Source organism: Chelmon rostratus, chromosome 10 (assembly GCF_017976325.1).
Source record: "Chelmon rostratus isolate fCheRos1 chromosome 10, fCheRos1.pri, whole genome shotgun sequence".
Taxonomy (NCBI): domain Eukaryota; kingdom Metazoa; phylum Chordata; class Actinopteri; order Chaetodontiformes; family Chaetodontidae; genus Chelmon; species Chelmon rostratus.
Genome location: NC_055667.1, coordinates 8,629,597 through 8,654,405, shown reverse-complemented (window position 1 = coordinate 8,654,405; position 24,809 = coordinate 8,629,597). Strand labels below are relative to the sequence as shown.

General features: G+C 41.3%; 1 protein-coding gene across 1 annotated transcript in view; it reads left to right on the top strand.

Annotated features, from left to right (window-relative positions):
* Nucleotides 1-24,809, top strand: part of LOC121612282 (plexin-A1-like) — a 201,945-nt gene that overhangs the window by 155,179 nt on the left and 21,957 nt on the right. The window contains exons 16-20 of the mRNA XM_041945070.1: nt 146-239; nt 1,872-2,108; nt 6,083-6,226; nt 12,164-12,398; nt 18,126-18,274. Of these exons, the coding sequence (XP_041801004.1) occupies nt 146-239; nt 1,872-2,108; nt 6,083-6,226; nt 12,164-12,398; nt 18,126-18,274 (859 nt within the window). The remainder of the gene's footprint in view (nt 1-145; nt 240-1,871; nt 2,109-6,082; nt 6,227-12,163; nt 12,399-18,125; nt 18,275-24,809) is intronic.

Here is a 24,809-nt window from a genome sequence, read left to right as displayed (position 1 = left end):
CAGATGCAAGCTGCAGTAACGTACATTTTGAAACCAATCAGAAATACCTCTGAATCTGGCAGAGATTTGTTTGCCGCGGAGACGGTCTTGCTGGACATTCCTTCTTCTTCTTCATCTCCTATTCTCTTCCTCTGTGTCCCTACAGTGGTGGGACCCTGCTGACAGTGAGCGGGACCAACCTCGCAACCATCCGAGAACCAAAGATCAGGGCCAAGTACGGGCAGGCGGAGTCCTTTCATGTGAGTGTTGATGTGAATGAGGCACACACCGCATAAACACAGACACACGCATGTAAACACACACAGCACGAGCACACAGACTCACAAACATGTTCACATTCACTGGCTGCCAGTGCAGACACGCAGTGGCATACACAAGCTCATATGCATATACATTCACAAACACACCCTGGCATAAAGTATATACAGTCTGCATTATTCAGATTTACACACACAAGCAGTACATACATTAACTGACAAATATATTCAGACATACCCCTCCACACATCTGCACACAGCCGCTTCTATAGAGCCGCTGAAGGTGGCAGACAGTCTGTCTCTGTGTGTTGCTCACGTCTCCTCTCTCTAGAGCTACAGCTTCAGACATCTGACGCTACCTCAGGCCACACAGCTTTTCAAATGTCACCGCACTGCATGAGTGTTTGTGTCACAAAAAGAAAGAGACAAAATGAGAGACTGTGTGTGTAAGTGAAAGAACGAGAGACAGAGATTGTTTTTTGGGGATGAAGACGGAGGAAAAAAGTCCATGCAAAACCTGAAGTTCCATTTGAAGAGTTGAGGCTTTTTTTTTCAGGTCTATAGAAGACGTTCACAAAGCACTTTGGTGATTGTCGCTGTGAGTTCAAGCTCTTTAGTTGTCGGGGTTAAGAACTGAACTTCAAACAATTCTAGGGCACTTCAGATGAAGCCGTCGTTTATTAAGGCGAACAGCCGACACGATGCATCCCACACAGCCCTTTCTCAAAGAGCTACTTCACACTTAAAGGACCATGCTGATGTTTTTTTAATGCTGTCCCCTGTTTATTACAAATCGTGAATACTTAACTGACTGCTATTTTTCAAAACATACTATAGTGTTTCAATACGTTTCGCTTCCTGACAGCCTTTCTTATTCATTTCATCACTGCATGACAGCCAGCTTGCCTTGACTTGCTTGAGATAGGTAATTCATCACGATGAACATCATCATGTCTACCAAGCAGGACAGAAGAGTAACGCATCCACAAAGTATGTTGTCAAAAAGCTAAAAAACATGAAGGCAAGAACAAGAAGCGTCTTGTTTTGTTTATTTGACGCTTACATTTTCTTCTTCATAGTATCAGTTTAAAATACATTTGTAGTAAATGGTCTGAAAACATGCAACATGGTTTGGTCCTCCAAGTAGTCCTGTAAATTCAACCAAGCATGGCCATGACATCATGTATTTATGTATTCTCCAAGGCAATGATGTAAAATATTCTAAGGTACAAGCAAAGGCTTCAGCACATTGCCCATTGTTAACAGTTGATCATGAATTTGCATCCAATTTACATTTCCAAAGGGTAAACAGCATTGCAGTTTTACAGGGCACTGGGTTACAGAACTCATGGGCTATTACACGCAACAGGTCTCTTTTAAAAGGAAATTATAGCCTGCAGATTATTCTCAGGCTTTTATACGAGATGTTCTCTTTTAAACAGAACGTTAACTACATTATGATGAAAAAGTAATCAGATTTGTTTCCACATTTCTTTATAGTTTCATACAAACAGACGCAAGGAGTTTTCTTTTTTCCTACTCATTTATAGAAGATTCACCCACTGACTGAAAACATAAGCCATGAATTCTCACTTGTTATTGTCTCGCTTTCAGAACTGCACGGTGTATAACAACTCAGTCATGATGTGCCTGGCTCCATCGGTGGCAGATTCAGAGCTGGGTTTTTCTGAGACCGGCACCGGGCCGGATGAGATCGGGTTCTACATGGACAACGTGAATGCTCTGGTGGTGGTCAACGAGACATTCAGCTATTACCCCGACCCCGTGTTCGAACCGCTGAGCCCCACTGGAGTACTGGAGCTCAAACCCACGTCGCCGCTCATACTCAAGGTCAGAGAAGAAGTGTTATTTTTGAGAGACTTTTCTCGACCTGCCTGTACATTTCAGTTTATTTTTGATCTTGGTCTTTATCAGGCAAACAATTTTGGCTAGTACCACTGATTATCTCAGGAGTTTTGTAAATGCTTCTTTTTTACAATCCAGCTGTGAAGATGAAGAGTCTTAAGTTCTCTGTCTTTAGAAAGTTGGATGCAGTGGAAATAAAGCAACCTACACCTACACAAAATAAAAAATTGTCGCATTTAATTGGTGTTGAAAATTAGCTGGATTTAAAGATAATTAAAACATTTCTTTTCAGCTTTTCAGTATGCTCAGCTTTAGATAAGCAGCTCCTTTTGTTGCCCTTAACTCATCTTCATATGTGCCAAATTCATAGCTCACTTTACCATGTGCTGACTGGTATATACTATAATGATTGATAGTTCTGGAGGGCATCCCTGCCGCTTGTATTGAACCAGCAGATCACGTTTGATGAGAAATTGTATGAATTGGCCTTTCACCAAGCTTCCCCTTAATTACTGTTCCTACACTTGTCAAACTTTCTCTTCTTGCATGAGTAGTATGCAGTTCACAATGATAACGGCAGGCATCACTCAAAATCCTCAGTGATTTTTGAAAGAATTGGTCCTTGATTTCAGATAGAGGTGGACAAAAGCTGGTCAGCATTTGTCATCAGCCACGATGGATTTTGTCTGGTATTAACTGTCACTAACAGATTTTGTCAGCTCTAACCTAATAACAATTAGTTTTACCTTTGTTACCTCTGTATGTAGTTTGCTCGCTAATGTTTGCATCTTATGCTGGAGCAGACAAACACACCGTTTAATCCATTCCTTACACTTTTTTCTAAACAAAATGACACCACCCTCCAACCCCTTAGATGCCATTATCACCCTTATTACAACTCACATGCACACTGCTTTACCATGTGGGGAAATCCCAAGCTTGACAGATCTGCTGCGCTCAGTTTCAGTTGCTGCATATGATTCGATAACCACAGTTTGGGGAAGGGGGTTCTACTACGTTTTCAGTTTTTTTGAACTATAATTGATTTTTAACAGAATATTGATGCTGAGCAGCCTCACAAAAAAGTGTGTTAAAATGCAGAATGTGTGTGCACACTTGTAGACACATTCTAAATATTTTATTTGAGCCTAGGTCTCAGGTAGCGCTAGATGTTTTTCTCCCAAGGTTTTTCTACTTTCTGGTTGACTAGGAGAGCCTCAAACATATTGAACCTATCTTGTATTAATAATGGCAAAGCCTACATACACCAGCTCACACATTCACTGACATCTGTTTTTCCACACAAGCAAGAAAAAAGTTCGCAAATGTGTTTACAAGGTCTTTCAGAGGGAAAAGAAAAAAAAAATCTCACAAATTCATAATTGAAAGCTGAAAGCAAACATCCACACCTTCCAAGGCCAGTTTCTGTCCTTCAGTAACTAACAGCAACTTCTTTGACTGCCATCCTCCTCTGCAGCCTCGAGCCCTCTGAAATAACAGTCCTTTCAATTTGTGTAATTAATTTCGAGTGCTGGAAGGGCAGCGTGGAAGCACACAGGCCCGCGGTCCAGGGGATTTGGATTATATTGGTTTTCATTTTCATTAACAGTGATTGGACATAAGTATATGAAATTAATTGGCAATTTCTGAGTTGTGTGTATGTGTTAGAGTGTTATCTCATGGAGCTCACCTGAAATATTTAGTCAAAGAGTGACTGGAGAGGAATTAGAGTGGGAGGGAATATACAGGTATGAGGGCTATTACTAATGCCAAAGCAAGAGAAATAGCCAGCGGATCAGTGACTGGAAAGAACTTAAAGAGGTAAAAACACAATTTCTTAACTGCTGACACTTTGTGGGCTATACAGTGTAAGTAGTGTAAAATGGTTTTACTTCATCTTTCATGAGAGTCTACGCTTGGCACAATAAAGGGACAGTGTAATATTAATTTTTTTCAAATCAGTATCACATCTAAGTGTTATATCTGCATTGAATCCGGTCTTCAGTGCTTTTATCTTCTGCCAGAATTTGCCTTGACTATCTCTTATGTTGTCACAGAGAGTGTGTTACGCTGTTTATTTCCATGAAGAGATTGAAAGCAGCGTAACCGTCGTAATTTATTTCTTAAATGATAATTTATTAGCAAAGAGCCTCTCAGTAATTGCCAAATCTCCTGCTTGGCTTGTTGGAGGAACTGCCTACCCATTGGAAGCACTGATGAGATGGACAAAAATGCAATTTGGCGGGGTGGGATGTGGGGGCTGCATTTCTCAGATGCGTGCACTGCGCTCGCCACGCAATTAATTTCTCATCTGAAGTGTCGGGCGTGTTTTACTGAGGTGTGTCAGCGAGAGAAAAAACATTTATCTGGTCTCGGTGTTTCGTGAGCGTTTCCTGTGTGGGTTTGTGTGTTTTTCAAGATCGCATCCCCGCACGATGCCTCTTGCCTGTAGTGTGCATGTGTGGCAACAGCTCCGTGTGTGGCTTCGACTTGAGTGCATGTGTGGCTCGAGCTCTGCGTGTGTGTGTGGCGGGCAGGCTGTGTGTGTGTGTGTGTTTGCGAGATGGAATGGGATGCGTGTTTACAGGGTTGCAGAGTGGGGCTGGGTGGCGGCCTGCAGAGACGATGGGATTGGAAAACGGAGTCTGTCTCTGCGACACACTGCTAAGCCAGCGGGAGACACGGCAGCTATCTCCTCTCTCTCTCCCTCACTCTGTGTATCTCGCTCGCTCGCCGGCGCTGTTTTCGGCTCAGTCCCTTCTTCTTCCTCACTTTAGAGTATATCCCTTCCATCTTTTTCTACCCCTCTCATAATCTTGTCTCTGCTCTCTCCACTCCTCGTGCCTGCTCTCCTGATGTTTTCCTGCCACGTTTCCTGTCTGTCTTGTTTTCTTTGTATTCATCTTTCCCCCTGTTGCTTTTTGTTTTCCTGATGTTACGTAAGGTCTTTCTTTTCACACCACTAACTGCCCCCCTTCCATCACGGGCAAAGTGTTTGTCAAATTGGAACAAGTGCAAGATATTGAAATGAAAAACTGGAACTGAAATTGACAAATGTTAGAATTTACACACCAGCTGTACAGACTAAATGTGTGGAATCCAGTTAAGTGGACAAAACTGTCGTTTTGTGCCTCTACATAGTATGTACATGATGCAGTTCCTCTTCCTCACCTTCATCTTCATGTCTTATTTCTTTTCTCTGGTTGTTGGCTTGATTGACTGAATTACTTCAATACAGAATACACAATGTGAATATTCCATTCTAGAAAACCACATTTCATACAGCAAAACACGAGCAGATGAATCAGAACAGCATATCAGCAATTTTAGAGTTGCGAGCAAACAACTGATGCTTGCAAATGAGTATGAGTTTATGCTGAAATTGATAAATCTTTCTCATTCTGTACTTTTTTCATTGTCAACAAAAAAATCCAATGAAGAGACCTAAACCAACAATGAATTGGTCTTAATAACAATTATTATCTGTGTATCCAAAGCCTGATATATCGCCTTCCTCTGTGCCACTGAGCTCTATTGTTGTCCCTGTGTGCTGAAAACAAATGTGCTATTTACTCCTGTTGCTAAAAACTACAGTCCCAGCTGTTTTAGGAAGTTGCTGAGCCTTCAAAGACGACAACTGCGTAGTTGTACTTGTGACCTGTGTTTAGTGGGATTTGCTAACAAGAGGGTTTCTAAATGAGCGATTGTTCTGTCGCTGACTCATTTCTCTGCATTCATTTACAGAAACAAGTGTGATTGTCATCAAAGAACCGTGTCATCAGAGTCATTTCCAATGTAGCTTAGTGTTAAGTTGAAATTGAAGAAAAGGCATTTGATGGTATTTCACTGGCTTAAGTAAAATGTTTAACAACAATCTTTCCTACAATTTGATCAGGCCCATCTGAAGATAAATGAGCTGAATGCCTCTCCTCACCACATGTCTGTGTGTGTGTGTTCAGGGTCGTAACCTGATCCCAGCGGCTCCGGGTAACAGTCGCCTCAACTACACGGTGCTGATTGGAGAAACTCCCTGTGTCCTCACCCTGTCTGAGAGCCAGCTGCTGTGTGAATGGCCCAACCTCACCGGACAACACAAAGTCACGGTCAGATCACGACTCTGCCTCCTCTGTCTCTTCATCTCTGTCTCCATCAGTGGCATTTTGGTCTAACCTGACTTTGACTTTGTAAAATGTTGCACTTTTCTGACCCATTTTGTACCAACATGCACTGAATAGATTATCTGAAGGAGAACTGGCTCGATATTATGGGCTGAGACCTTCATGGTAGACTTCTCTCTTAATGTAATACTTGTATTTCTTATCTTCCTTATTCATTAAATAACTGGGTCAGTTTTCAGGATTTATTCAAAAAACAATTTATAAAAGGACAAAAAATACCACCTGTCCTATGTGGTATATCCACACTAACTCATTTATTCTTATGAATATGAAAACATTATAGTGTAACAGTCTCAGCCCATAATGTCACTCTAACCTTGTTGTTGAGTTATGTGAATAACCCCCTCGTATCTTTTCTAAACAATTTCCTCTGACAGATGCAGGGTACGCTCCGTTGAGTGTGCACACCACGGCTGCTGTTAAATATGTAATGCTTAATTAACATGATGATCTTCATTGGCTTGCAGCTAGCCTGCAGTGAAAGTTTAGTTCAGTCAGAGGGACCAGAACCCTGATAAATATATATGACATGTCCCTTCAAAATACAAAGCACACGTCTGCGGACTTTTGCACCATTTCAGTGCTGTTAACGTTCAGTTAAATCCATTAGGCGCCACAAGTCACAGGGAAATCATTCACTTGTTCATATAATACGCTCAACGAGACCACAGTGAACCTCCAGACATGTCTGCAGATTGAAGGCCGTGTTTCTGTCTATCCGCTGAAGTGTATCCACATCAACAGCTGTGCAGGCGTAAGCAGTTCTTTGCTGCAGGTGCTGCTGGTTTTAGATTTGAGAAGTTTTTAAGTCCCTCGGTGCCGTCTCCATTTTTCATGTAGTTTTATTAGCTTCTGCTTTGACGATGTAGACTTTTAATAGTATACAAAATATAATGTGCCCAACCCTCAGTAAATCCACAAGCCAATCACCACTGCTCTGCACCTCTCTCCCTGCATCCACACTGAGCCCAGCATCACACCCTGAACTTTGTCACATTTAGTGTTGTTCTGAGACTGCTGACCAGAAACTTCAGGCATGTTCAATTAATATTGCCCGTGCCAGATAAAGCAGCTTGCGAAGTTCCATAACACAAGAAACTTCTGTAGAATAAGAAATCCTCTGTAGGTAAACCTAACATTTCTCCTGCATCACACGACAGTCTCAGGTTTTTGTCATTGCCAGCATCACTTGAGCGAAGGACAGAAGTGGGCAAAGACGAAAGGGCAATTAATAATTTTATCTTAATTAGCCTGTCAATTACTTATTTGACTGTTTAGTCTGTAAAATGTAAGTTAATAGTGGAAATGCCCTCCACAAGTTCCCATTGTTACAGTTGACATCTTCAACAATCCCAATGCTAATTCATTGATTGTCAGAGTTGTTGTTGATTAATTTTCTGTTGATTGGCTGTTTGATTAGTGATTTCAGCACTAAACATTCAGCACTGGAACACTCTGTCTGTGCACTGGGGCGTGGGTTAGCAAGGACTGTGCCACCGTCAAGATGTTTTTGAGGCCTTTGCAAGCTACCCGCAGCAGAAAACATGTTTATTTTCCCATATTTTCACCTCAGAGTGCACCAGAATTCTTCTTTTATGTGTTGGAATTGCCCCCCGGCATGCCCCTTCTCCTACAGGGGCTCAGTTTCCATCACCCTTTTCATCTCACTTGAGTTTGCCGGCCTGATTCAGGAGAGGTGTTAGCTGCACAGCGTGTCAACTAAAGGCAAATGTAGAGCCTCTTAAAACCTTCCATTTTGCCTGTGCTTAGACAGCTTTTTTTTTCTATTAGCATAAGGTGATTCAGTATATTTACTTCTCAAAACAAATTGATGTGCTAATAATAGGATACCTGATCCACGAAAATAAACTAGTGCTAAATGTGGGCAGACAGAGAGCTGAATTATGTATGACACATAGTAAGAGATAAGAAAAGCATGTGACTGTTCACTTTTGCTACAGTTTATGTCCATGACAAGGCACTGTCAACAGTGAGGCTCTGTCCTCGAGTAATGCAGAAACATAAAAGGTGGTATTAAGAATAGAATTGTTTCTCCAGGATGCCACTGATATGCAGACGCTAAGCTCGTCTCTAAGCTCTAATCCAGGAACCTCGTTCACTATATAAACCTTTCTGATGTGCAAATTTTGTCCAACTCTCAGCAAATCCAAGCTAAAGTTGCATTTTTTAAAAGTCATCAAGTTGTTAAGTTATGCTTCCTGTTTTCTCTGTGTTTTTGTTGTTTTTTTTTTTTTTTATCGCCATCCACCATGTGAATGATGTTCATGTCACCTTCATTTATAGCGTTTCGTATGTTCTGAAATTATGATCCGGCACGAAAGAGTGCCCAAAAAAGTCACAGAACGTGCTTACAAATGCGTCCCACGGCAAGCGTTCGGCTTTCTTCCTCATCTAGTGTGTTGAGCTGTCAACAGGCTGCAGACTGAAACCCCTGATTCACTCTGACTGGAGCAGACTTTTAAAATCACCGCGCAGCTCCTGGAGCATCTGCATTGAGGAAGGTCAAACATCAGCCAGGCGACGCAGCACTCACTCTAAATATATTTGGATGTTTGTCTGAATATCCCGCCAGTACACCCACTCAACTCTCCCCCACCTCCTGCCCCTGTTAAACTTGTCACCAATGTCCTTTCACAGTCATTTCACTATATCATTATGACATTTACTCCCCGCTAGCTAAAGCCAATATACCTAGAAAGCCACTGACAGCGCATCCATGTAATTCGATATGATAGCACTCAACAGAACCAGCTAGTTCCAAGGTGGAACTCTCGTTTCTTTTTTCCTTCTTTTTTTTTTTTTTTTTGAACGAAATGTCATGTTGAATATCGGAGCGATGCGATGTGTTGGGGGGGATGGTGGAGTTAGTCCTTCGTCTGACAATAGCCGAAGAAAAAATAGAGCTGTCTGTTCCGATCTCTTCTGCCGTGTGCGTGTGTGCGTTAAACGCACATGCGCTGTGTTTGTGGCTCGTTTCTCATGCACGCGTGAGTGCGCATGTGTTTTTATTTGTGTGCACATGTCTTTGCGTGTGCCGCGCGGTGCTGCAGAGAAGGACACAGCTGTAGCACAGTAATATTCCCCATGTAGAATGACCTACATACAAGGGACCCCAATGGGTGTCCAGACATACTTGGCTTGTGTGTGTTTTTGTGTGCATGCGTGGGTGTACAGAAAGAACTGCTGTATGCGTGTGTCACTGTTTCTTTGTGTGTCCCTTCAGATGCTCAGCTGTGTGTTGGCAGCTGTGTGCCTCCCTTGAGTTTTCGAAGAAACTTGTTTTTTGTTTTGGCCTTCAGCTTTTTAAGTTCCTCCATCAGTCCTTCAGTCTGTCAGGAGAATAAAAATAGACAAATGCCTCGAAAATGTGTTTCCAACTTAATAGTGCTTATACTTATGATGCACTCATGTCATCTGAGGACATGTTTTCCCCTGGGTAGTTGTATCAGTTACACCAGTGACCTCAGATTAGATTATAATTACCAACTGGCGACATGAGGGGTCACAAAACAACCCAGAATCTAGAAATTTCACAATTCTAACATCCTTTTTTGTGGATACATTTTGCATCCAACGTCTACTGTGTATCCAGCATGTGAGCATTGGGTTTGGGGTGGTCCAACCAAACTGTCTTATGCCAAAAATAACCTATAAGTCTTTTACTAACGCCTTAGTTTGAGTAACAATTTACAGGAGCTGGACTACAAATTTGTTTCCATGAATATTCTTTGGGTCCTTCGCAGTATTTTGTTTCTTGTGGAAACAAGTCTAAAATGTATTTTTCCTGACTTTGCTTTAGTGTTTTTCCACAGCAGACTTTTTGACTTTTCATTGTGGGAAAAACACGGCTGTGTTACTAATATCATGAAAGATGGCTGACTTTTATTCAAGTGTCCCAGTAAGACACATGCAGTACGTCCTGAACCTGAAGCAACTAAATGGAATTCAGCCACAGCTGTGCTTTTCCTCCTGGGAAATGTCTTGGGTCTATCTGGCCTCCAATTTCCACTCTGAACTCATCTTGACTCTTCAATAAGTCAAGAGACTTTTGGTCTCCCATGCCGACACAGACGACCTATCATTACTTGCTCTACTTCTTCCTCGTTGTACATTTTATTTGAGTGTGCAGAGTGGTTCGATTATCTGTCAGTCATGAAAGCATAGATAAGAGCTATTAATTGCACATCAAAGATGATCAGAGAACCTGCAATAATTGACTTTTTGGTAACTTGTGGGCCACACAAGCTAAAAAAAAACCCAACTATCGTTATAGCTGCGCAGTCGATTAATCGGCTAGCGTGTCTTTCCTGCTCCAAACTATTGTTATTTTATCTGCCTTTAAAAATCAGAACTAAGACAACCTCTGGTATCATGGACTGTTACGTACAAGAAACTTCTTGTATTTGCAACATGAAGCTGCATCAGCTTGTGCAAACTTCACTGATATCTACAGACTCTTTTGCAAACTCTTTTAAATCGTCAGCTTGAATGCAACCTAACTAATCCAAACTCAAACTCAAATTTTCGTACAAGTTCATTTAGTTCAATCTCCTTTGAAAAGCAACTTCTCTGCAACCTCATCATGTCCACACAGCTAATTGGCCACTTAATCTTATACAAGCCAGTGTAATTGTCTCTACTACTGCAAATTTAATTTGTAGGTATTGACTGCATTGATATTGATATAACAACTTCTCTATTTTATTTCTTTTAATCAGACTTTGATCATGTCAACGTGAAAGTGCACTTACAAGAGCTTCAAAGTGCATAATCACACCTCATTTTAATCGGTTATCAACCCCCCTTGTGGATAGCTTGATTTGATGCATTCCACTGCATTTTTTTTTCTCTGAGACACACTGCGCGTATGTAAATGTATTTAGACACAGAAAATAACATTACATGTGTTTGACTTCCCATAATTACCAAGACTCCTTGGGGAGAGATTTAAATGCTGGTGATTACTTTGTTTGATTGCTTATAGCATGTGCGTGAGTATGTGTGCGGTGTGTATGTGTGTGTTCTGGGTGTCTTTAGTGTTTTGTGTGTTTCTGTGTGTGTGTGTATCTGGCTTCAGCACTTTCTGTGTCTACACACTTTCTAACCTGAATCAGTTTGTTAAAGTTGACAGTGATGAATGAGGGCATTAAGAACAAAATATCTATCTTAAAACCCTAAGAAAAGCCTAAATATCTGCACACAGCGCAGAAGGAAAATCATTCAGAGGACTGAGGAAGTTCGCTTGTGAGATCTTCATCAGGGAACCCGTCTAAAGCTGCCCACCTGCAGGCAAGAACTGAAAACCGTTCCTACAAGAAATGTTCACAGCAGTCCAGGTGATATTAGCCTGTCAAAGATAGGCCTGTTTAGTGTGAGTACAGAACAGATCAAAATTTAATGATCCTTGTGGTAGAAATTGGGTCAACGAACTTCTCTTCATCAGACCACCAACTTTCAATCTCTTCAGACCACCTCATCTATTCTCAAACCATCTGCTGCTGAAGAAGTGACCCCCTTCTGGTTTTTTATGTCTCTCTGGAAGGCGATAGTGCAAATCTCCAGACTGGCAGAACAGAATCTGGCAGGGGAAAGTAAATAAGTAGAAATTTCCTCTCCCTTAACGGGTGCGGTGGAGCTGCCTTTGAGCGATGAACTGAACCCTCAGCTCAGATAATGCAGCTGCTCATTGCCGACTGGTAGAAGAGAGAGGTCATACTGATTGCTATGAATAAAGCAGAGTTACTTACAAAGAAATAACTTTCCCCAGGTAACAAATGTATGTATTTTCCCCCATGATCACTAAAATCAGTTGTGTGTGTGTTTGCGTGTGTGTGTATTTAGATCCGTGCCGGTGGGTTCGAGTACTCCCCCGGGACTCTTCACATCTACTCGGACAGCCTGCTGACGCTCCCTGCCATTATCGGCATCGGAGGGGGTGGCGGCCTGCTTCTGTTGGTCATCATCGCTGTGCTGATTGCCTATAAGAGAAAGTCCAGGGACGCCGACCGCACCTTGAAACGTCTGCAGCTCCAGATGGACAACCTGGAGTCCAGAGTGGCCCTGGAATGTAAAGAAGGTAAGTAATGAAATAATGTGTACGGACTTTTATCCAAAGCTTTGTTCAAAGTTAAGTTTTCACCGAACAGTTGTAGACTAAATTAGACTTAAGAGTTAGATGAGAAGATTGAGACCACTAACTTAGTACGGTAAATATGAAGCTAGAGCTTTGTAGAATGCCTGCGTCAACCGTGATCATGTGTTTTCAGAACATTAATTGTTCATTTATCTTAATTCATTTAGGAATAAAACTGAATTGCGAAGCTGTTTGTTTTAGGATTGTACCAGAGGGCAACTGTATGTTAATACCCATTCAGCAAATCATGATTCTTCTTCACAAATCTGTGTTCTGTGCTGCACTACGAGACTAGAGATATAATTAGTCTGTTATCCTTACACACACGCACTGGATTGTTTCATTTATGTTACAAGGTCACATTTAGTGGGATTTGCATGTGTTTCATTTTCACTGTAATCTACAGTGGGTGTTAGAGTATTTCTTGGCCAGACACAGTGACCTCCCTGCTCTCTTTAGAGGTGCAGATTTTATTTAGCTTTGGGCAGAGCCAGGCTAGCAGCCCCATTTCCAGTCTTTATGCTAAGATAAGCTAACTTTCTTCTGGCTGTTGCTTTAACATTTATATTGTACAATATGTACAATTGGTTTCCCATCCAGATAACGCAGAAGTCCCAAATGTAATAAATTACACAACTGCCACACAAAACGCAGTCCTCTCTTCATCTCATAGTGCCTAGATACAGCACTGCCTGAGGAAACAAGATCAGCCGCTGGCAGTGACACTGATTGGGCTGTGTGAGTCTGCTGTGTTCAAGTGAGTACACAACTATACAAGATGAGAAAGCCGGTTGAGGTTTCATGGTATGAATGTGCAGGCTGAACAATGTTAGAGGACATTTCTATAGACTCGACTGCCAGAGGGGCCTGTTATAGCCAAAGAAATCATGTAGAGAGACAGAGAGAGATATAAGCGGTTACAACTGTGAATGAAAGTGCAGACAGAGATGTAGTCAATTGCAGTTGGATGCTGCCGCCATCACTGACGAAAGGGTTACTGCAGGGTATGTTTACTGAGGTGAATGCATAACTGTCATAGCTGATTCATAGCAAATAAAAACCAGTTTTATTTAAGAAAATACAGGGCTGGTGGAAAAAAAATGCATAACAGAAGGAAGGCATGGCCAGTTAAATTACACTTGTATCACCATCCTCACAGGAATACAGTCAGCAGGCAAGCCAAGTGGTGCTTTATGTACAGTATAATGTGTCAACCTCTGTCACTTGCGATATGTCACACTGATGTAAACACAGAGGGGAGACAAATTAGTGGAAAAAACCATTAAGCGATGTAGTCGGTGCTGTTCCACCACAAGCCTCAAGGAAAGCTTCAGAGCCCTTTGTCATAGTTTTTTTTTTTCTCTACTGGAGGGACGAACAACATTCTTCCAAAAGATCATTCCATTCTGCTTATTTTAGAGGGAGTTCATGTGAGGTTGAAGATTTAGTAGCATGGTTATAATCAGCAGAATTTTTTTGGGGGGGTCCATCCCCTAGTAGCTGAGGAAGATCAGGGGCAGAGGGGTTGTTTAATTGAATAGTCTAGTCTGCCTGAATTATTGATCCTTTATCTGACTGAGGTTTGTGCAAGTTAAATCTATGACCCCAAACATGGCTTTAAAGATCAGTAGCCCAACCGTGCTGTGATCAATCCATGGCGCTTTCCATGGTTCTGAAATAGCAGACAGATTTGTAACTGGGCCTTTTTTGCCAGCCGGCCTTCTGTCAGTTCTGTATTGTAGCTTGTATACTGTATAGAGCAGTGTCACCTTCATGACCAAAGTGGCACATAGCAACAGGAGAGTGAGAGGATCGTTCAGTAGCACCCCCAGACCAAGCTTGGGAGGTGCACATGGGTGTGTGTGTGTGTTGGTTGGGAGTGTGGGAGCAGGGGTGTGCTTCCCCAGGGCCACCCCCACTTTTCAGAATGAACAAATCACTGACTGGTTCTAATATGATTACACCACAGCCAGGACACAGAGTCTAGCCAGGATCACTTGTCAAACAAAAGCCAGCCACAGCTTTTGATTTAAAGTGCTGCAGTGTCAGGGTGATCGCTGCCGACATCCTCATAAAATGTGTTCTAAGCTTCTCGCTGTGCCTCATTTCAAGATTGTTGTCACAACTAGAAAGGCCGTGTTCTTTCCTCAATGAGAGATCAGATGGTAATCAAGTCAATAGAAGTAAAACCACTCAGTTTTCCAGGAAATGAAGCATGGCCTTATTCCCACCCCTTCTTCAAAAAAGCACCCCGCCCCGCCTGCTGTACTCCCAGCTGGCCTATCAAGACGAGACAGCGTGTGTGGGCGGAGGAACAGATGAAGTGGGCGGTCTGCTGTGTGTGTGTGTGTGTGTGTGTGTGTGTGTGTGCGTGCATGTGATGGCAAATGGAAGTGTATGTGCTTGAGGTCGGCTTCGCTCTAACGGTCTTGAGGGGAAGAGACAGGGGAAGTTTGTTTCAGTCATCCGTGAGAAGCAGTCATCGCAGTGTACGCTATCATCCAGAGTAGCATATTAGCAGTCACGGGTAATTAATAACACATTAGAAATGACAACTGCTGACTGGCAAATGTCCCTTTTTCGTCCAGGAGAGGTAGTATGGATGTTTCTCAAATGCTGTATGACTGCATGGAAGCGAACAAAATGCAAATGGCCTTTCAAACAAATTCATGGTCAAAGCATTGTTTACATGCTAATGTAAGCACACTCAGTACCGCGGCCTCACTGCCCAGACTCTGTGTTGATTGAGGTCTTCTCTTTGTGTACTCAAAACAGAAACACATGAGGATTTTCCCAGCGAAGAGCTGCCAGACACTGTTTACAGCAGCCAAAGTCATGTTACAGCAGCAGGTGATAGGAAGACATTAAGTTATGTGAAAAAACTTCATCAGTCAGTGTAGTTCAGGTATTTGGGAACGTCTCCACTGGAGCACATCATTTCATTAGAGGCATGAGGATGTGTGTGTGTCTCTGTGTCTCTGTGACACTGTTGACATTTCTGATTGCTTTAGACAGGGATCATATATCACAATGTTATGAAGCAAAAATATTCTCCCCATTTTTTAAAGTGAAACATCCTGAGCTGTCCACTTGGCAAGAGGACCTAAGCTGCGTCTGTCTTTAAACTGTGGTGCACAGGGTCTTCTTGAAGCTATAAAGGGAGTATTTAAAAACATTAGAATATGAAATTAAAAACCCATCGGCTTCTTTTAAATCATGAGGGCATTTTTCAGCGAATACATGATTGCATAATGCATTTTTATGACAATAACAAAGCACAACTCAAAAAGCCATATCAAAGGCTGTGTCATCCCTGTTTCTAAATTTTAATTAGTGTTTTAGTACGTTTCATCAGTAAAAGATAGCTGGTAACATACTACATACAGTATGTTTAGTTGTAGATGTAGCTGTAGTTGAATATATCCTGTGCACTGGGAATTCATTGGAAATAAAATGCATCCTTACTCACTGAAACACACTCAGGGATTGTGCTGTTGCAGCCTTGCTTCGTCTGGTATGACCAGGAGCTTATGATGGCTAATGCTAGCAAATTTTCAATTGATATTACTGTGTGTGACATGTTTGCATGAGTCCATTTATTCTATGACTCTTGTGCTACTGTTACAGTACATTTTAGCATGTGATGAATACACTTCAGTGTGTTCATGTTTGTTTTTTTCTTGTGGTTGCACCCCTTTAACTCTCAGTCAAGTCATCTTATGATGATGTCTTTGCAACCTACTCAAAGGAATCTTCAGACCCAAACCATTTAGTATCTCTTCACTGCGTGTGGCCAAAGTCGCAGCAGTTCAGCAGAAGTTGTAGTCTCGCTTAAAACTGTGTTAGAGATGTCTTCATGTGTTATTTTCATAGACCTGCCTGTCAGTCAGAAGAATATTGTCTGCAGCCATAATTTCGCTGTTTTTGTCGCGGGGAGGAAGTGGCTGGGTTCCTTTTTAAGCAGAACAATTTACCATTTGGCTGATAAATAAGAGCTTGATTGATGGCTAGAAGAGGAGATGAGAGTTTAGTTGACAATATCTGTGTATTTGAGTCCTTTTCCTTTCGCTCCCCTCTCTCCTTCCTCCTTTTGTCACTCTGCCCTTGGTCTCCACTTGTCCATTCTACTTTGCACTTCCTCTCAGCTCCTACCTTTCCCTGCTCAACTTTCACTCCTCTGTCCTTAGTCCCAGTCACTTACTGTTTGTCCTCTATCCTCTGAATTTTCCTTCCTCTCTTTCTTTACCGTTTCATCTTCCATTCTTCTATCTCTCTCCTTTTTTTTTTTCCTTTTGCTTTCCATCCTTTATCTTGCTTGCTTCCTCTCCTCTCCATCTCTCTTGTGGACCAAACAGTCCAATAACAGCTGGGAGAAATTATGCATGAAAACTCATCCGTCGCTCTCTTAATAATTATCCACTCATGCAATTAATTGACTTTCCTTTCCAGGAACTTTGTTTTTCTATCTCCTGGTTCTGCTTTTCTCACCCCAAGCTAGCTTTCCTTTTTTATTTAATTGCGTTTGGGTCTTTCTTGGACAAGGAAAGGTTGAGTTTGTCAGGACTTGGACACCAAGGAAGAAATTCAATTAACTGCATTTTTCAGCTCTGTCTTTGAATGAAATGTGGATTTTTTTAAATGTATTTTTTATGCTGATATCAGGATTTATGTGCACCTAAAATGTTTCTAGGTTTGATGCCAAACTGTAGAGAAACTCCACTTTAGCATGTTTGTAGCTGTGATGACTCTTCTGATTAGACTTTTTCATCACTGCGAGCTCGTCTCCACTAATTATAACTTACACTGACTTGCTTACTTTAAGAAAAAAAAAAAATGTTTGTTAATTTCTCTTGGACAGCATGCCATTCTGCATCTACTTTTCTTGACAGTCACCATGATGTGTAAGCACCACGCACTTGTTGCATTCAGGGACCACACAGAAGAAAGTGTTAGTCTACTATTATATTTGATTTTATTGCAGAAAAAAGTAACTGCTGTCAAAAGATTTTTTTTCTTGCCTTGCAGACCAAATCAAATGTTCTTGCATGTTTCTGTCTTCTCTGTGTTTTAGTTTTTGTTTATTGCCTTTGTGGGCCTCTTTCCTTATCACAGCTGACCTTTACCTCTCAGCTTCTTCTCTCTAGCCTTTTGTATAAGACCCAGACGCTCTACCTGAAATTATGCACTTTTTGCGCTCTCTGTCTGTCTGCATTTCCTTGCCTTGATTGTCACTGGCAGGCTCCTCATCTGACCCATATATTTAGTTTGCAGTGCTGTCGTCTCAGTCCATACAAAATCTTGTGGTGTGATTTTTTATATACAGTCTCAGTCTTTGTAATTGTTGCCAGTAGGTTGGTTTAGCATAATGTAGGAGCATCATGCAATTACTGATTTACTAGCCAACCTTTTGCTGCTTTTCATAAAATAAAGGTGCTGAGAATACAAGTGTTACAGACTGATAGCATCAAGTTGGTAGAACTATCTGGGGCCGAACATCTGTAAGAGCTGCTTACTGACAAATCACAAATGGTGACTGTGTCATGACATACAAGTGTTTGTCACTTGCAAATCGCAGATTCATTTGCATGTGTTGTTTCCATTCAACATGATTATTCACCATCGCTCATCCTCTCACCTTCTCTTTTTGTCCATTTGCATCTGTCTTCGCAGCTTTTGCCGAGCTTCAGACAGACATCCATGAGCTGACCCAGGAGCTAGACGGAGCTGGGATCCCCTTCCTGGACTACCGCACGTACGCAATGAGGGTCCTTTTCCCAGGCATTGAGGACCACCCGGTGCTCAAGGAGATGGAGGTACTGGTCAGTACACCACCATCCGAGCTTGAACCTGAAACAGACGCACCATAACTAATCAAGAACAAGCTTTTGCACTAATAAACTTATATCCAAAGTAGAAACAGTAGCTGCTTATGCTAGCTAGTTGTACAAGTAGTTCACCTCAGAGAAGTGTTTCTCACATGTATTTTAAAAGTTGGATTTAATGATGTGAAAATATCCTTCTGGCTTTTGCTGCTTAATAGCTTTCCCATAACAGGTTTTAATCAGACAGGCCCCTCCAAAAGTCTGAGATGTGAGCCGAGAGGAACTCCAGTCGTGTTTCACCTTAAAGCAATCACATAACCTGTATTTTACCTACTTTATGTTAATGTTCAGCTTGTCTCGATGGCTGCAAATGACTCTTCAAGAGTCTTAGCATCATCATTAGTCTGATCTCATGGGACAAAGGCTCACCACATTCTCTTGATGTGGGGAGTTTTTAAGTGAGGTTTGCTTGAAATTGACTGAAAAGAAGTGTTGTGTAAGAGATACAAGAAGATAAAGAGATGAAGCAGAAGATGAAGGTAAAGAGGGTTAGAGCAAAGAGGGAGAAATAAGATTCAGGGTTATTAGGATTGTTACTTGTGTTATACATCACTGTTATTAATTAAGCCAGTACACGCAACCACCTTGCTAGCACAGCTGAATGGAGATAGCGTACTCGATTTATAGAGACATTTTACCCCTGAGACCAAGGGAAGTAGAATTAATAGTATGTCAACATAAACTACTCTCCTCCAAAGCTTGAAACCAGAGAGCCAAGTTTGTAATCAGCAGTATCATTAAGATGTAGAATCTGGTGCTGCTCCATTGGCTTTGATTGGAGCACTGACTTTTTGGAGTCGTGGAATAATTTGTTTGACCTTTTACAGCTTCATTTAATCGTTCCAATCCAGAGAGTGGTTTTATATTCCTACAGAAGAAAAACCCTCTAGGTGGTCTCACAGCTGCTATTTCTGCCTTTTTTGATTCTTTCTTGGTGATACATCCTCACTTATTTTTGGCAAGAAGGAGCAGTGGTGATTACTTAAACGTGATATGACTATCCTTGGATATAGAAAAAGGCCTATTTTGGTTTCTAGCATAGACTATTAAGATACAACTTAAAATTATTGGTAATGCAAATGCAGTAGATAAAGGGTTTTTACCAACAGGAATGTAGCCGGATGTACATCCACTTAAACTCCATGCCCTTCCTTCTTTTTTGTGCTACTTTTGCCGACTCACTTGAAGCTTTGTGACATAATTCATTTTGTGCCCGGAGTTCAAAAGCACTTATTTATATTTTTATCAATAAGAATACGAATAGTATAGAATCTGCTTATCATATCTAACTCCTTGAGGAGTTGGGTTTAGCTTTCACTATTTATACAATTATAAATAACTAAAATTAATTAAGTTGTTAAATCTCCTTTTATTCTGTGAGACAGCAAAACACCACAGTGTTCACTTGCAGCCCAAATGAATGTTCATAACCAATAGATACAACCTGAAAATGAGATGAGGGGCACTGAATATGAAATGTTGATGAAATGTATTGAAGTAACAGCCTACTTTATTAACTGTATCTTATTTTTTATGATCCATTGTTCTGAACACTGACAGCTGTGGGCGGGCTTCTTTCCATTTCACTGATTGGCTGCGATCTGGATCCAGACACCACTGTCTCTGTTAACAAAAGGCGCTTGTGATTGTGAAGAATATGGCTGAGGATATTCAATATGAAATCGTCATCCTTAAAAACATAGAATGACAGAACGATGGGGTGGCTGTATATGTGAAGTCATGCTTGCAGCTTTAATTGCTGTAACTAGACCTCATTCTTTTGAATGTATTGCACGGAAAGTTAACTTATCCAACAGTAATTAAATGAATATGGTGGGTGTATAGAGACCACCCTCAGCTGTCTTCAGGGCAATTAATACATTCGCAGTTTTACTTCCACAGTACAGTAACTGGTTCCAGGTGACTTTAACCTAAACTGGTTGACAAATGATTCAAATAGTATAAAAGAGATGTGTGACAATCTGAGCCGACAGAGCCTACATATGATTTTGTGCTATGGAAGGGCAGAATTAGTGCTTCTGAAGCTTTTGCGCTTGGCCTTAGTGACTACTGCCCTCCAGCCTGTGTTAGAGGTACCAGACAGGAAAGATCAAGCTCTAGACCTGTTATCGAAAGAAATGCCAGAAAATGTAATGAACAGGCTTTTCTCAGTGACCTTGCTGACAGTAATATATATCACACTTCTGAAATACCAGATTTAGAATTAACATTGGAATAATTTACAAATGTATTACTTGCTATCATTGATAGATATGCACTTTTTAAATAGCTTCAGGTTAAAGATAGATCAAGCCCCTGGTTCTCCACAGATTTATCAGTTGTGCTCCAGGCAAAGAAAAAGCCTGGGCTCCAGCGAGGCGCACTAGTGCACTTTGAGACAACTCTGAAATAAATGTGCGCCCTCCTTGAGAAAAGCAAAGGGCAATTATCCTGTAGAATTCATCTCTAGCTCTCTTACGAACCTGTCAATGTTTTGGAAAGCAGTAAATGTAAAGAAAAACAAGTCCTCTATATCTATTCCTTCTCATGTTACAGTTAATGACTGCTTCATAAATAAGTAATCATAGATTTGCAATTCTTTCAGCACATATTTTGTTGCTGCTTGGAGTCAGTTTGATACGGTGTCAACAGGATCTGCTCTTAATAGTCAGCCATGGGCCCATGTGCCCTCCTTAAAGCGTACCTCTCAGTTCACCCTACAGGCATTCACTTCCTCTGCTGTTAGGGAGGCACTTCAAGCTATCGATTGCAGGAAAGCAACAGGGGAGGATAAACTAGACCCTTATTTTTTAAAACTCTGTTCTCCATTCATTGCTGAACAAATTACATATCTGTGTAATCTCTCCATTCTACTGGAGTTATCCCTCGGGTCTGGAAACCTGTACATCCAGACCCACTGCATCAGGGTGGTGACAAAAATGATCTAAACGACTAACAGCCAATTTCCAAACTGTCTTGTGATTGGAGTGATTAGTTTCTAATCATTCTGTGTTAAATCCAAGCTGCATAGCACTGCAACTGCGATTACTTTGGTTACAAATGATGCTGTGTGTGCTGTTGAAAAATGGAAATATGCTCTCTTTCTCGATTTAACAAGAGCGTTTCATGCTATTGATCATACTGTGCTCCTCCAGAGGCTGTGTGATATTGCTTTTGACTCCAAGTCTTGTAAATGGTTTCAGGACTACCTGTTTCATACAGAAAAGTGTGATTTTGGGAAATGATCCTTCTCTATTTTTACCACTGTCAATATTGAACCTCCAGGTTCAAGGCCCAATATTAAACCTTGAACGACAAAGTCAAAAAGTTACTTTTGAATTTCACATTGGCAAACAAACCTCGACAAAAAATTGGATATTTGTAAGGAAAGAGCTAATTTTCCTCTGCTCAGCAGGAAGCAGATAATTGAGGCCATCTTCCTATCTGTCTTACTGTCTGTCTGATTATGGTGATGTCATGTATAGACTCGGCCGTGTCTCCACTCTTAAAACCTGAGATTCAGCTTATCACTCTGCCCTAAGATTCATTACTGATGACTGTCTGCTCATCATGACGCCTTTATGAAAAGGTTGGGTGGGGATCTCCAACAGTCAGACGTGACAGGCATTGGCTTCTATTTATTTGTCGCAGCCTTCATGGCAACACGCCATCACACATAACTTCCTTGTTAAACTGGTCTCATAGTCATTATTTGACCCTTTCAAGTGATTAGCTAATGCTTGACGTCCTGCATGCAAACACTGACTTTGAGGAAGACTGTTTTAGTTTTTTGTACTGTGCACACACATTAAAACTTAACACGATTAACAAAAACAACCACAAATAGGTCAATTTAAAACCATGATTAGAAGTTACTCCGCTGCTGAATGTTACTGCTGTGTATTTATTCTGTTTTAACTGTAGTCTTGACAAGGAGGATATTTCCTCAATGTTTCTTCGAGATTTAAGGTAGAATTAATGAATTAGTATGTTGTCATTATTGATTAATCACCTGAAAACAAGAATCGTGTTTAGATTAGAGTCGAGAGCGGCTTTTACTTTTTTTGCGAGTGTCTCATCCACCGTAGGTTCTCATACACACTTGGAGGGAGAGAGTGAGATGAGGGTTATTAAGTTGGTTGCAATCTGCAACCTCACCACTAGATGCCACTAAATCCTGCACACTGCTCCTTAAAGATAGGCAGCTCTGATATCTTGGAACTGAATATAAACTGATAAACCGAGAACCCAGACTTACTCTGGACTGTTATTCAGAAGCCTTACGTGCACAAGGTACAAGGACTCATATTCTAAACTTGCTCAGTTTTGAGTCTTTGACGCTAAGTTTTCAAAGTTGTATAATGAAAATTGAACCAGTCTGTTTTCAACCAGTCTTACAAGGTCGTAAAACATCAACTCTTCTGATTTTTTTAAGCTAATCAAAATAAAGACTAGAGATATGAAACTGTGGGTGAGATGTCCCCTGATACAAATCACCAAAAGTCCACCTTTAATTTGAGGCATCAGGGAGGCAGAGAGGTAAAGGGATCTTACGTATTTTATGTTATGTCTAGACTTCCTTCCCCTTCCCTCTGTATTTCCCCCAGGGGTTGCCGTTGTAATCCAATGGCCTGTGTAAACCAATGCTCCTAGCTTTATTGCTCTGTGTGACTGCTCTCTCCCCTAAGCTAGACAGCCACACTACACACTGGTGATGCTGACACACACACACACACACACACACACACACACACACACTACATGCACACTCGTACACATACACAGTCTTGCAGATAACTTAATATACCCTTTCTAACCCTCTCCTTGAAATACAGTAAAGATGTCTGCGTGTGTACTATCTACATGCATCTCCATCTGTCTCTCTTTCTTGTGCTTTCTTGCTCTTGCTCCCCCTTTAAAACACACACACAACACTCAGTATCCACCCCGGAGGCCCGAGAATCTCATTTAGCACTTTAGCGAGAGGCCCAGACACTTTATTATAGCACATCGGAGGAGAGAAAGAATAGATGTTACAGCGGTACAAAAGCATGACGAAAGAGAGAGAGAGCCGGAGAGAGACAGAGACAGACAGAGAGGTGGGAATGATGTGCGTTACAGACACACTAACACCAAGAGCAGGAGAAATTAAAATGGGGGAAAGACCAATGATGTGAAACAGTAAACAATAAGTGCGAGGGAGAGAATTAGGGCGGTGAGGAAGACGGAGCAAGTGAGCGACAGAGAGGCGTCTTCAGGGGGTTTAGTGTGTTGTTGATGAGTAGTGACAGGTGCCAGCCAGTGGAACAAGCAGGGTGCACCTCTGTCACCAACCCTGACACACACATACAATCCTGCTATGACCCGACGCTTCTTCCCTCCTCTCCTTTTCTGTTTGACAGGAGAATCGCTCTCATGTTTGGCTGCTTCGTACCTGTGCGATTAGGCTTTAGACATTTTTAGAAAGTTCCTTCAACAGATTTAAAGCCAGAGTTGTTAAAGTGTAATGAAAAGATACATGTAAGGGCTTTCAATTAATATAACTGATACTGACAGTGATAATGAGAGTGGTGAATGTGACTGGAAAAGTCCTGAGCCATCAAAATAGGATGCTTACATACATTAGTGTATTATAAAAGTCTAAACCAAACAAAAAGTTATACGTGAGTACATGAGTGGGTTCAGGAACGATGATTAACATTCTCGTCTTATCGATATTCAACTGGAGGATGCTTTGACCCATCCACCCCCTGATGTCAAGAAGGCAATTATGTCAAATTGTCTGCTAAAATCATCTGTAGAGCAACAGCTGAGAATCACTTAGACAGCAGCACACAGCGGTGCATCGGGAAAGAGAGAGAGAGTCGCCAATCAGTCTTACCTTGCTGTTTACAAGCCAATCTCAGCTCATCATATAGAGTGGAAAGAAATGTCTGAGTACAGAGTGAGTGTGATGACTACAGAATCAGAATATAACTTTATCACATGCTAATCCTCCACATTTTCTATGTTATAACTCGTAACTAGTAAGCATGCATGTGTAGGTGATATGTTGGTTTTAAATGGCTGCTTCACTCTTACCTTTCGATTGACACCTCACTTAGTCATATATATCCACAGCCAAGAATAGCCAATGACAGTCCTTGTTGTTCTCCTGTTTCATTTGAAGATTGAGGCAGTCGCAGCCAATTGTGAACATGACTGGTGCTTCGTATAGCCAATGAAATTCTAAAAGCCAGATCAAGGAATTCAGTGCAGATAGACAAATCACATGTGGTTTGAAATGATATGGGAAATGGCCTCAATATGAAGATTTATAGCATTTGTAGATATATATATTCGGAAAAACATTTTCTGTGGTATTGTTACCCGTTTTTATTACATTTTGACTACAATGAGGCTTCATGCTGTAGTTCCATTTGTGTGTTTTGCTAATAAGTCCCACATATAGTCATCTGCGAGCATCTATTTG